This window comes from Aquarana catesbeiana, linkage group LG02, assembly GCF_042186555.1.
Source record: "Aquarana catesbeiana isolate 2022-GZ linkage group LG02, ASM4218655v1, whole genome shotgun sequence".
NCBI classification, from domain to species: domain Eukaryota; kingdom Metazoa; phylum Chordata; class Amphibia; order Anura; family Ranidae; genus Aquarana; species Aquarana catesbeiana.
In genome coordinates this window covers 342,418,057-342,432,814 of record NC_133325.1, presented here as the reverse complement: position 1 = coordinate 342,432,814, position 14,758 = coordinate 342,418,057, and the positions used below count along the sequence as shown (strand labels likewise).

Genomic DNA, 14,758 nt, shown 5'->3' with positions numbered 1-14,758 from the left:
ATCTTTATTACAGGCATATTACCTGAGGAACAGATCATATCTGATGTCATCAGTTGGATTTCCAGATGGGGTGGTGTAACAGTAGTCCATTAAAACATTCCACCTATATCAATAAGTAGTCACTTGGTCAGTTTAACCCAATGAAAATGATGATTAACTTTCCTAGTAAACATTTTATATACAGTTTACTCAAATTTTGAAAACTGTAGTCAAGCAGTAAAGGACAGAGGATGCCCCTCATACATAATAGAGCCCCTCCCTGGGACTCCATGATGTATGGAAAACTGGAAAATGAAAATAGCAAAAAGTTTACTTCCTCATTAAAAGTCTTTCCCTTCTATTAATCCTTTGTTATTCCTAACTAGCCCCAATTAACACATTCCACTCCCTGGTCTCCTTAGATATTGTTTTGCCAATTTTTTAAAACGTTTTATATGAAACTTTTTTGTATTTTATTTTATTTCAATTTGTTCATTATTTGTAGCATAAGCCTTAATCAAACTTTTTTTAAATAATGCATTTTCATATTTTATTGTTTTTCACTTTTAAAATATCTGTCTATAAAGTTGGAAAAAGAGAAAGGAGACCTCTACCCATGCCACATCCAAATTTTCTAGTACATGTACAATTTGCAAGAACCAGTTTTGCTAATAATGGACCTTACTGGCACCCACATAAGACAGAATCCAATTGTAATGCCTCACTAATGCATTACTCATTATTTTTGTTGTAAATAAAGATTGATCTTTTATGAATTGGATTTTGTCTCATGTAGGTGCCAGTAAAGTCCATTTTCATCAGGACTGGTTCTTGCAAATTGTACATGTCTATAAAGTTAAATAAATCCTTTAAATGCAATATCAACAAAAGCCTTGTTTATTCCCCAAAATATGCCTTATTTCTGTATCATAAGTAATAACAAAGTAATTTTAAAACCAATAGGCCAATAGCCAAAGTGTGAAAACAGATCTGGATTTTACCAGGTTAAAAATATTTTAGACACTGCTACTGTAACACTCTTGTGTTTTGTGGCCTTTGTTTACTTGATAACTAGAGACTCATCAGACACTCATCAGTTCTTTTATGTTGAAGAAGTAGTCTATACAGAAAGTGCATAACCATTAAGTGAGAACAAGTCCTGACATGTCAGGTATTTTTATTTTTGCTTTTTTATATTTTTACAGGACTAGTTCATAAAAAAGGCAGACCACTATCAAACTCCTATGGAATGAGCTCTGGGTTCATTTGAGGTTGGCGAACTAACGCAGCTGTTCGCATCTACAGCCACCAATTACCAACATAGCACTTTCTGGCCTAAAGGCAAATAGGCTGTTCACTTTGCAAAAAATATTCCCCTTAGCTTAGTGAATGTGGTAAAATTCCCTTTACATAGAAGGAAAACATCTGTATATTTGCTCGCACAAGATAGAAGTCAAGAGAGCTTCACCTCATTCATTAGACAAAATGAAAATTAACTGTGTGTTGCACAATCTTGTGGCAGATTAGTGACTGATCATGGTGTCTGCAGGGAGGAATAGTTTCTGCCATCCTATACATTGCCTCTGAAAATTCCTACACTAAGTCAGTGTTTGCTGAGGACACTTAGAGTAGAAATAGATAGATCACACAATATTAGTACAGGGAGATCTAGTTTCTGCCATACAATATAGTGTTGCTGAAAAGTTCTATATTTAGAGTTAGTTTGTGTGTTTAAATACTGTGCATGCAGTCATTAAAATATTTTGAAGATTTTCTTGCAGAAAAAATACATTTAAATGTTTTTTTCTTTATTAATAGCTGTCTGGTGTGGGTCCTGTTCAAAATATGGCCTAGTAAGAATGTTGTCCCATATATATACAGTGGATGGGCAGGACAAGAGTTGTTCTGTGAAGACGTACTCGGCAGCAGATCACAGATCGGGGTACAGGGCTGCTGTGACTGGCCCTGGTTCCATGCCATCACTATGATCAATCACAGTGATCACATTACCAGTAGTAAGCAATGGTTGTCATTCATGACCCTATTGTTTACTACTGTGATCTATGAGATTCATCACAGCAATCGCATGGTAAAGGTCAAATCACAGTGGCCCTGTACTATGTGATAACTGTGGCCTATCACAGTAGTACTCAAAGGCTGCATGAATGCAACCAAATAGTGTCAAAAAGTAGTGCTTATACTGCCATCATGTCAGTATAAACAATAAATAAAACACTTTCAATTTCTCCATTATAGATCTATCTGTTGTCACCATGTGAAACTGTGACCTACTAAAGCACCTTTAAACTAATGTACTGCAGTGCACTCCCTACAGCCAAAAACCAGTGAGTGACGGGTGGCGCCATAAGCAAATAAAGTCTACAAGCAAAGAGACCACTAACTCACCATCAATTTCAATTTAATATTTCACTCTTTTACTTGATATTGCTTTCTCATAGGCTATCTTACGAACTTCACCTAACCCTAAGCAGCTGGCATTTGAAGTGACATTTTTTTTTTATTGTTCAGTTGTGCTGGATAGAGATGGGCCAAAAAACCCCCCAGTTTGGTTCCAGAACTTTTGAACACCCCAAAAGTTTGGACCTGAACCACAAACCCTATTAAAGTCTATTGGACCTGAACTTGAAAAATCAAAAGGCCCCATTTTGAAGGCTTATATGCAAGTTATTGGCCATAAAAAGGGTATGGGGGCCCGGGTACAATGTAAAAAAAACTTTTAAAAAAGATTGTTTTTAAAGAAGCAATGATTTTAATAATGCAAACAGTAAAAATGAAAAAATCCTTTAAATATAGTGCCTGGGGGGTCCTCTTAGTCTGCCTGTAAAGTGGTGTATCTGTACCGTGTGTAGAATCTGCTGCAGTAAAACTGACATGTATAAGGAAAAAAAAGGTGACATTTAAATTGATTTTGTTGATAAATTCTGGTGTCTCTTTGGCAGACATTGGATGGAAATAACAAAGTTTTGCACCACAGTAAGCAAGCCTTATGTGAAGCCAAATTATAGCACACTCAGGACAATACTAACAGTTTTTTTAGATAAAGTCTGTGTCTCTTTTGCAGACTTTGGATATAAGTAACAGGCACAGAAAAATTGCGCTTTGGGTGTTGGTGATGCCTTCACACCCTAACCCTAAAGAGGTACTCTTCATGAAAGCAAGAATTGGTCTTGCTGTAAAAAAAAATAATTTGATGCCCCTATCAAACAGTTGCAGAAAAATTGGCCTTTGGGTGTTGGTGGTGCCTTCACACCATAACCCTATATAGGTACTCTTAATGAAAGCAAGAATTGGCCTTGCTGTAAAAAAAAAAAAAAAATTGATGCCCCTGTCACACAGTTGCAGAAAAATTGGTTTTTGGAAGTTGGTGGTGCCTTCACCCTGTAACCTTCTAGAGGCAGAATAAGCCGCTCTGGCAGCTGCAGTAGAGTGCACACTAGTGTCAGCATGAGTAATAGAGGATGAGAAGGATGAGGATGGTTTAGTAAGCCAGTCCACCACCTCCACTGCATGCTTTGGCTGGATAGCATGGGCAACTTCACTAAACAGAGACAAAATGTGCCCTACCTGAGGGTGGACCACATCCACCTTTGCTTGTTGACACAGACACTGCTGCCCCCTTGTTGGCCTCCCAGACATCATGGGGGGAGGGCGCCTTTCTTACCCAAATTTAATAGAAACTGGGAAATGTGTGATTGGATGCACTTTATTGAATGAAAAGTGGTGATTGGTGCACTTTAAACTGAGGATTGACACTGACAGAAATGTAAAAACAAAAAAAAAAGGGGGAACACCAGTGTTGCAGTCACAAAAAACTGCGGCTGACAATTGAAAAAAAAGGGGAAGGCAAGGGACAAAAAAAGTCAAAAGAAACCACGCAGCAACCAAAAAAAATGTGTATACGGCACTGTATATAGCACTAAATGTTATGTAATGCTGTGTTAAATACTGCACTACACTACATTGACACTACACTATACTCACACTATACTCACACACTATACTAAGACTACACTATACTGACACACTATACTAACACTACACTCTGAGTCACAATAAGTAAACACACTAACTCGCTAGTAGCAAATGGAGGCCTGCTCTATCTCCACTCCAACAACACACTGCAAAAGCTTCCAGTGGGAAGGAACCTTTTATAGTGTGAGGTGAGACTATGTGCCCTGATTGGACAAAGTCATCATCACTTTATCCAATCAGGGCTCTGACAGTTCTCTGTGCCCTAATTGGCAAAGCCTTGCACCTGACCAACAGTCAAGTGCAAGGCTTCATCCAACTAGGTCCCTAGAATGCACTACATAGTGCATTGTGGGGTGCTCAGTGGGTGAACATCCCACCGAACACCCCACAAATTCATCTGTTCGCTGAACATGTGAAAAGGCAATGTTCAGGCTGTCTTGCATACACACGGCACACAATTGTTGGCCAACAATCGTGAATGTAGTGACGTACTACATGTTTTTTCAGCTCCTTAGAGCCACCCTTTGGGCTCCTTCTGCTAGTTTCGAGTTAGTTGAAGTTTGGTGAGTGTTGATTTGCGCTTTTCATTTTGTGCTTTTCAGTTCCCTTGTTGGAATGGCTGTTCGTCAACCAGATATGTTGCGGAATCGGAGGAGATAACGTGTTATTTATTATTGGCCTTGGAGTTATTGCGTTGGCATTATTTTTTTGGTTGAATAATGATTTGATTTGGTATATTTTCTATATTTTTGGATGCATAGAATGCACTTTTTGGTTAAGCTCTATTGGCAGATAGCATGTTTAATTTTTTTTGTTTTCTTTTTTTAATGCACAATAAAAAAAATTGTGGAGAATAATACTTGGCTATGTGTTTTACTTCAAATGACAGTTTGGGAGTAGGCAGTTACATTTAAAAATATACAATGTAAATTTGACAAGGGACACCAAGATAGTTGTATCTTTGATCTTAAAAACTACGGGATAATGGTGTTGTGGTAACTTACCCCCAAAAAAAAAAAAAAAAAAAATATATATATATATATATATATATATATATATATATATATATATTATTCTTGATATCACTAGAAAAAAAAAGCCTTTGAAAATTTGTTTGCAATAACTCCATCAGTATCGCCAGAAAAGCAGCTTCATTATTATCCCATTAAAGAAGAAGAGAATGTGCGCTGCATTTCAAGGTTTCATAATTTGCCACGTCAGGAATGTTAATTCTCCATTGCGAACGCTAGTTTACAAGACTGACCGATTCTGGCTCATCCTTGCTTCCGAGCACAACTTTTGTCTGATGGACTTGTGTACACACGCTCAGAAAATCTGACAACAGACATTTGTCCGCAGAAGATTTTAAAACCTGCTATCCAACATTTGTCTGCGAAAAATCCGACAACAATTGTCCGATGAGACATACACATGGTCGGATTTTCCGCCAACAGCCTGTCATCACACATTTCCTGTCACAAAATCCGATTGTGTGTACACGGCTTTAATACACTCTAATTATAATTTATTAGATAAAACTTGCCATGTGCCTTCCTTTTAAACTGCAGCATGATAAAGCTGCACACAACGCACAGTGTGCATTGAGTCTGTGAAATAATACACTCTAATTTTTATCTCCTAATGAAAAACCTACCAGGATTCTCATTCTAAATTGCCTTGTAAAAGTTCTAATATACTGTGGAGCTAGTCTTCACAATAAGAAATATTGTTCAATATTGTTACTGAAAACAATACACTGTCATTTTTATATCTAATTTGTAATTTATGTTACTTTATCTATGTATATTTTATGTATACTTTTTAGTATTTAGAGATCAGAAGATTTTTGATGACAGTCTGTTCAAAATGTACATTCCATGCACTTCACTGCATCCTTTGAACCCCCCTCCAATAAAAATGTAAAAACGTTGTGCACCCAAAACACCGCACAACCTCACCCCGGGTTATAAAAATGCAGCTTCAGTCACTCTGCTGTGTTGAAGGCCCTCTCTGATATAGCACATGCAACATTGCAGACTAGTACCTCAAGTGCATATTGGTCCACCTTTAGCCAGTGGTCAAGACTTGACACCCATTAGTTGATTATTATGATCACTTGTAAGCATTTTATTTACACCCTTGCTGTGCCTGCTTGGCATGTTTGCCTAACCAGAGCAGGGATTGCCTTAATCATGGAAAAAAATAACCAAAACATTTTTAATAATAAAAAAGTAAAATTATTTTAAAAAATGCTTATCTTAAAATAGCGTTCAAAATAAATTGCATAAAATAAATACAATTGGCGGGTGGTACAATGAGTAGGTCTAGACCTGAGTTTTTTGCTCTCTCAGCAGTATGAAAGATTGTGTTTCTGCCCTAACTTGTTTAAGATACAGTTTGGCGTCTTGCTCCTTAATTAAAAAAGCCCTAATCTGTTTCATCTGCTCTTCAGAAATAGCCGTTTTTAACATTACAGATATTCTTAGCTTTACTCTCACCTACAAGTAGGGCTTCCTTGCAGGTCTCACCTCTGTGAGACCAGTGTCTGAGCTGGTAGTTTTGTCTTGCAAGGAACCCATTTTTTGTATTATTTTTCTATAGGGACAAGGTATTGTTTAGACTTAGGACTTTTTTTTGGTAGCTTCTAAGTTGAATTGCCATCCCTGCTTGTGGTTGATTCAACTGGGCAGCAATAGCCTTCCAATAAACTAAAAAGAAAATTAGAAAGATACATTGAAATAAATCTCTACATGCTAAATGCTGCTTTTAAAAATGAAATAAAAAAAACTTAGTGTGTAGAATTTCTGCCTCTCACTTTAGGCCTTAAATTTACTAAAGGGGATTCCTTAAGGCCCCTTTCACACTGGGGCATTTTAGCACTAAAAATAGCACCTGTAAAGAGCCTGAAAAGTGCCTCTCAAGCCACCCCATCGTGAAAGCCTGAGTGCTTTCACACAGGGGTGGTGCGCTGCAGGATGGGAAAAAAAGTCCTGCAAGCAGCATCTTCGGGGCAGTGTGGGAGCGGTGTATACACCACTCCTCCACCTCCCCTGGCCATTGAAATGAATAAGCAGCACTTCGGTACCGCAGCAACATGGGTGCTATTAACCCATTATTCACCCGCTAGCAGGGGTTAAAAGTGCCCCGCTAATGACTGAAAAGTGCCGCTATAACAGCACATAAAACTATCGGCACTTTAGCGCTAATGCCCGCACCACCCCAGTGAGAAAGGGGTCTAAATGTAATAACAGATATGACAATGGGGAAAAAAAGGTGCACCCAATTGTACACTAGAAATATTGAAACATGTAAAAAATGTAATGAAACAAAACATACGCTGTCTGTGGGAATCCTACTGTGCCTTGCCCATTAGCCTTAAAATGGGCAGAATTTATTTTTCAGATTCACCCCCTATAGACTTAAATGGAGATCTAATGAAATCACCCATGAACCAAACCTAAAAACATTTACTCATCCCTATTAAAAACAAACATTCAAATGTGTAGAACACATATTTTATTCTATAGAAAACATGAGCACAATTGGAATTAGGTTGGAATTATTACATATAGGTGTACGGATTAATAATAATATCATATTTTGATACTGAATATTTATGTTATATAAACATGCTTTTAAAGTGATATTAAAATCTTGGTTTTTTTTGGTTAAAAATAACAAACATGTTACACTTACCTGCTCTGTGCAGTGGTTTTGCTATGGGGGCACTCAAGCCGAGCCGGAGCTCTGTGTGTCCATTCAGACACGGAGCCGCGGTTCAACCCTGCTCACTGACTTTGACAGCAGAAGAAGCCAATGATGTCCACTGCTGTGTCTCAGCTAATCAGTAGGAACAGTCCTGGACAGCTAAGGCTCCTGTGCAACATCGCTGGAGCGAGATGGGGCTCGGGTAGGTATAAGGGAGGCTGAGGGGGCTGCTGCACACAGAAGGTTTTTTATCTTAATGCATAGAATGCATTAGGATAAAAAAAAACCTTCTGCCTCTAGAACCACCTTAATCTTGTTTTTAATTTATATGAAACTAAAAAAAAATTGAGAGGAAGAAATAGCAATTATGTAAGGTTTCCCAAAAGGTCATACAATTACTTTCCCTCTGCTATCAGTGTGAGGCGAGGAGAGCCGATTACTGGCATCTCCATATTTACATGTGACCGGCTGTGATTGGACACAGTCGTTCAAATGGTTAAAGAGCCGCGGACAGAGATGTGTCGCACCGTGTCCTAGCAACACGGTGCGGCCACAGGCGTGCGAAAGTGGCCATTCTGTGCCGCTGTCATATGACGGCGGCCCAGAACAAGAGCTGCACTGCCCCGCCGTCATTTGACGGTGGGCAGGCGGCAACTGGTTAAGCTTTATTAAAATCGCTGCTCCCAAAAAATGGCCGTTTTTAAAACTTTTTTTTGCACTGATATATATCCCCTGGGGCAGGACCCAGGTCCCCAAAACACTTTTTATGACAATAACTTGCATATAAGCCTTTAAAATGAGCACTTTTGATTATTCATGTTCGTGTCCCATAGACTTTAACTGTGTTCGCGTGTTCAAACAAATTTTTTGCCTGTTCGCATGTTCTGGATGCGAACCGAACCGGGGGGTGTTCGGCTCATCCCTAGTCACCAGTACAAAGGGGTTTTATCACTTCAGTAGGGACACTGACTCAGGGTATAATTCTTCCCCACCCTATCCAAAACTATCAAAAATGTTTTTTGCCCAGACATTTTAACAATAAAGGTTTGGTAAACATTCCTATATGCACATTGTGTTCTTCGCTTGCATAAGATGTGCATTGATCATGTAGTTTCATTTGTCCCATTTACACAGCCTGAAGCAGAATAAATCATCACATTCCTGGCTTAGTTTCTGTTTGTGTTGAAACATAAGGCATACAGCATGGGTTAATACATGATTTTTTGCCTGTAGTGTAGGACCTGACAATTCCTGTGTACACAGTAATTAGATATGACACAAACACAAGTAGGGGAAGCATTCACAGACATATAGAGAGCTCACTCAAGCACCCAGGAGATGTGTTTCATCACATTAGCACTCCCACATTTGTGATGCAACATAGAGGGGATAGTGAGGCATGCATTGGGCACTGTGTGATTCAGAACATAAAGTTTTCTTGTCCCCTTCCTGCATAGGAACAGACTAGCTGCAGCCATGCATTGACACAAGGGAATCGACCAGCCATGACTCTGCAAACTGCCACTACAACATGTGAGCCCATCATTACAAGTAAAGGAAAACAATCAACAGGGAATATAACCACACTAATACCTGGTTAAAACAATAAAAATATCTGAAAGTGTACAATGCCTTTAATACAATGTACAGCTAAACAGTGAGAGTTATAAAGGTTTTGGTTTTGTAAACAAGTATTAAACCTTTTACTGCCACCACCGTAAGTATTACGGTATGGCAGTATTTGAATGCACTATAAATATATTAATTGGGCTATGGAGTACCCAAAAGAAAAAAAAAAAAAAACACAACACTCAACTCCTGCTCCCTAATGCATCAAAAAGTTCAATAACAATAAAAAATAATAATTTTAATAATTATAATGATAAAGGAAAACAATAACAGGCATATGCTACATATGATCCTGAGGTTATTCGATTGATTAAAGCGGGGTTCCACCCAAATTTTGAACAATATCTGTATGTATTCTCTTCCTTGCCTAGATACTGACATGCCGTTTAAAAAAATTTAAATCGCCGTAATTACCTTTTATTTTTCTATTCTTCTTTGCACTTCCTGGTTCTCCTCCCATGGGAGTAGGCGTGTTTCTAGCCTCTCCCAGACTCCTGGGAGCTGGTCTCAGGCTTCCCAGGATGCCACTGAGCATGTGCGGGAACAAGCGGTGAATGCTGGGAGCACAGCATTCACCACATCCAGGAAATAAATGCTTGTGGGCTTCAAATGCCCACAATGAAGATGGAAACCGCCTGCAGTGAGTAATATAAGTTATTCTTTCCGACGAAATCTGACACAGGCAGACATATTACACACAATATGTGAGTATGTAATGCTGAGAAGAAAAGTTTGTGAATGAACTAAAAAAAAAAAAAAACGATAGATAGGTGGACCCCCGCTTTAAGTGAGAATCAAGCAATAGCATGAAAGAAAATAACGTGGGTAGCCCAAAAATCTATTCTGCCATGATCTAACTAAAGGGATGATTTTCTTGGACCATAGTGGGTGCTCTCTTAAATCACTGAAAAACAAAATGAAAGACGAGCACAAAACCCCATAGTTAGCATATTAAGCAGAAAGCATGTATTAACTTGATAAAATTGCACTCACAAAAAAATGGGATGTTCTAGGCATAACAGTCTTGGTCGCTTGGAAGCTGGGAGGGATGAATTGTGAACCCGGACCCTATCCTTGAACCAGAGTACTGAGGAAGAAGCTTGAAGCTTGGAAATGCATCCCTGTATCCTACTCTGCATGTGAACATTGGCTACATTGGGCAGCCTCCGCTTCCATGGTTGTGCATCGGTGACAGTGTTCCTTCAGTGACAGCAGCTTTATTCCATCACATCTGTACTCTCACACCCTTGCCCTCCCAAGTGCACTCTCATAACCTTGCCAGTGGCCAAGGCAGGGGTCCCAGTTCACACTTTATCACACCTGGTTTTCAGGCGACCAAGACTGTTATGCCTAGCACATGCCAATTTTTGTGAGTGCAATTTATCCATTTATTTAATGCTTTCTGCTTAACCACTTCAATACCAGGCACTTAGACACCTTCCTGCCCAGGCCAATTTTCAGCTTTCAGCGCTGTTGCAATTTGAATGACAATTGCACGGTCATACAACACTGTACCCAAACAAATTTTTTATCATTTTGTTCCCACAAATAGAGCTTTCTTTTGATGGTATTTGATCACCTCTGCGTTTTTTGCGCAACAAATAAAAAAAGACCGAAAATTTTGAAAAAAAACAAGTTTTTCTTTGTTTCTGTTAAATTTTTTGTAAATAAGTACGTTTTCTTCTTCAATGACGGGCACTGATATGGCTGCACTGACAGGCACTGATACGGTGACACTGATGGGCACCGATGAGGTGGCACCAATGAGGTGGCACTGATGAGGTGGCACTGACGGGCACTGATGATGGGACTGATAGGCGGCACTGATGGGCACTTATAGGTGGCACTGATGGGTGGCACTGGTATGCGGCACTGATGGTCACTCATAGGTGGCACCGATGGGCACTCATAGGCAGCACTGATGGGCACTTGTAGGTGGCATTGATTGGTACTTATGGGTGGCACTGATGGGTACTTATGGGTGGCACTCATGGGTACTTATGGGTGGCACTGATAGGTGGCACTGATGGGCACTGATAGGTGGGCACTGATGGGCACTGATGGGCACAGATGGGCACTGACAGGTGGCACCGATGGGACTGACAGGTGGCACTGATGACACTGATTGGTGGCACTGAATAAACTGATTGGTGGCATTGCTAGGCAGTCCTGAAACATGTTGGTGCCAATCAGTGCCCATTTGTGGGCACTGATTGGCACAGATTGGGCACATTGGGCACATGTGGATGGCAATGGGGTACATACCTGGCCATCCACATGTTGCCCCTTCCCTGGTGGTCCTAGTGGAGATCCCTGGTGGTCCAGTGTGGTGATCTGAGGGGGGGCTGCACTGATAAACAATCAGCACAGACCCCCCTGTCAGGAGAACCACCGATCGGCTCTCCTCTACTCGCGTCTGTCAGATGCGAGTGAGGAAAAGCCGATCAACGGCTCTTCCTATTGACACCGCTCCACCGATCGCCACGATGCGTTTCCCCGCGGGCGCGCAGTGGCATGTTATCCTGCTGGACATCATATGACGCCCAGTCAGGATAACTGAACCACTTCCTGGACGTCAATCCGCTATAGGGCGGGCGGGAAGTGGTTAATATACTACACTACGGGGTTTCGTGCTCTTGTCTTTCCTTTTGTTTTTCGGCATTAGAATGCAAACAAACTCACGGCTTCAACAGCAGCCACACACTTGTTTATGTTTTACAGAGTCAGCTTTGGGCTTTCATAAAAAAGTGATATAGACAGCTATAAAATCATCTGATCATTTCTAAAGCTCACAAACTTTATACCCCCCCCCCCAGATTGTAAGATTGTAAGCTCTAACGAGCAGGGCTCTCTGATTCCCCCTGTGTTGAATTGTATTGTAATTGTACTGTCTGCCCTAATGTTGTAAAGCGCTGTGCAAACTGTCGGCGCTATAAAAATCCTGTATAACAATGATAATAATATATGTCTCAGGTTCCCCTGTGGTCACCGTGAGTCCAGGATAGCCATCGATGTTTTCAGGAGTGAAAGTAGAGGGGAGACAAGAAACATCTGGTTCAGGGACCAGAGCTGTCTGATCCCAACTGATTCAGCTGGAAAAACAATGAACTGAGCACAGTCTATTCTTAATCTGGTATGGTGAAATTCAGAAGAAGAATTAGTTAAGTGTAAAAAAATGAAAAAATGTTAAAATTAAATAAATATTATATCAAAAAAATGTAAAGCCCCCTGGGCTGCCTGCACATAAAATACAAATGCACACAGGTATATAAATGACAACTGCATGGTAAATATATAGAGATGTTACTGTGTTCATTTGCACTAAAATTAATTTGAATTTATTTTTTACTGATAATATAGATTTGCAAACAGTTGCATTAATATTATGTGATATAAAAAAAAAACTGTAACTACCATGTTTTTATTTTGTAGACCCTCTACTTTAAAAAAAATCATGTTTTAAAATTTAGGTGAGTTTTTTAGAATATGCAGAAATATGCAGAAAACAATAAAATGGCTCTAAGCCCTAAGGTGATACACAGATCAGAGAGACTCGATATAACATCTTGGAAGGAGACATAGCCTGATGGTTACAGTTACTGAGGAATCTGAGGAGCTTGATGGCTTGAAACCCATTATTGTAAATAATGCTTTTTTGACTACTTTACTCTGGTAGTCCAACACTTAGGGTAAGGGTCAGTGTGTGTCTTTCTCATTGGTGGTGGTTCTTCACTGTGACACCCATTGTTTGGCTTATCATCACTGGATTTTTAATGAAATTTTACGATTCATGATATTATGGACTACATTTATATCTAAAAATTGGATTCATTGTATACACTACAGGCATACCCCACTTTTAAGTACAAAATGGGGGTTATTTACTAAAGCTGGAAAGTGCAAAATCAGGCTCACTTCTGCATAGAAACCAATGAGCTTCTAACCCCAGCTTGTTCAATTAAGCTTTGCTAATAAAACCTGGGAGCTCATTGGTTTATATGCAGAATTGAGCCTGATTTTGCACTTTTCAGCTTTACTAGATAAACCCCATTGTGTACTTAAACGTGGGGTATGCCTGTATTCACCTGGTGGATTCTGTTTCTACCAGAATAAGTGCTGCAATTTTATTGTTATTTATGTTATGGTTTTCCCAGGAAACTTTTTGGCTAGCTGCTTATATAAGCCATTTATTAATAAACCTTTAACAAGTGAAGGTATTTTGTGGTTTCTTTTAATAAAATGGCTTTGTCAGGCAAACAGTTAAAGGCCTTCATTTTTCATTTCAGAGTGTATTTTTTTGAGGCATGTCCTTGTTTCATTTTCAAATATCTTTACACATTCTTTATCTATGGAAAGTTAAAAAAAAATAATGAAAAATCCCTGTTTAAAATAAATAAATAAATAAACCATTACAATACAAAATCAGAGCATGAAACACAAGCAAGGACAGTAATATTCTGTTTCAAAATACCGTCCATCAAGGTTGGTTGCTCTCACTGCTGCATATATTTTTGTTTTCAATGGCAGTCCAGTGCTTGGTATCAGCAACTGCTGGCTGTAGGTTGAATCCTGTAAGAGTAAGAAGTGAAGCAATGAATTGCTGCCTGGAACTATCCATTTAGTTTGGTGAATTAAATTCATTGCTTTATTACAATACCAGAAATAATAGAACAAGATTTATGATTTGAGAGGGTGAGTGAAAATAAGAACAGCATATACAATATAATATGTATAAACATAAGTATTTATTTGTGGTTGACTTAAAGAGGTTCATTTTTCTAATGGACATACAGACTGTGTACTTTTGAAAGTGCAGTTGCTCCAGAGATTAGTAAATGGGCAGACGCTCTGCTGACTTCCATCATCCAATCACGTGCAAGCAAAAATGCTGTTTTTTTTTTGTTTTTTTTCTTACATGTGATTGGGTATTCTTTGCAAAGTGAAGATTTACCTCATTTACCAAGCTCTGGAGCAACTACACTTGCAGAGTATTGCCCCGTACACACGGTCGAATTTTCCGATGGATAATGTCCGATCGGAGAGTGTTGTCGGAAATTCCGACCGTGTGTGGGCGCCATCGGACATTTTCCATCGGATTTTCCGACACACAAAGTTGGACAGCAGGAGATAAAATTTTCCGACAACAAAATCCGATCGCGTCAATTCCGACCGTGTGTGTGGCCTGTTCCGACGCACAAAGTGCCACGCATGCTCAGAAGAAATTCCAACACGGGACGGCTCGTTCTGGTAAACTTAGCGTTCGCAATGGATACAGCACTTTCGTCACGCTGCAATGTTCAAAATGGTTTAATACAGCGCACACTCTTCTTCTTTATAATGTGACAAGAATTAAGTCGTTTTGCTGCTCGTATTCACACACACTTCTCACAAACTTTTATTTGTGTTGTTTTAGTGGGATTCCCTGAATATATTGTTATTAGTTGTCACA

General features: G+C 39.4%; 1 protein-coding gene across 1 annotated transcript in view; it reads right to left on the bottom strand.

Annotated features, from left to right (window-relative positions):
- LOC141129908 (zona pellucida-like domain-containing protein 1) overlaps positions 1–14,758 on the bottom strand; it is a 169,507-nt gene that overhangs the window by 85,965 nt on the left and 68,784 nt on the right. Inside the window, exons 5-6 of the mRNA XM_073617942.1 lie at positions 13,781–13,878; positions 23–103 (exon numbers count right to left, since the gene is read on the bottom strand). Coding sequence (XP_073474043.1) covers positions 23–103; positions 13,781–13,878 — 179 coding nt within the window. The remainder of the gene's footprint in view (positions 1–22; positions 104–13,780; positions 13,879–14,758) is intronic.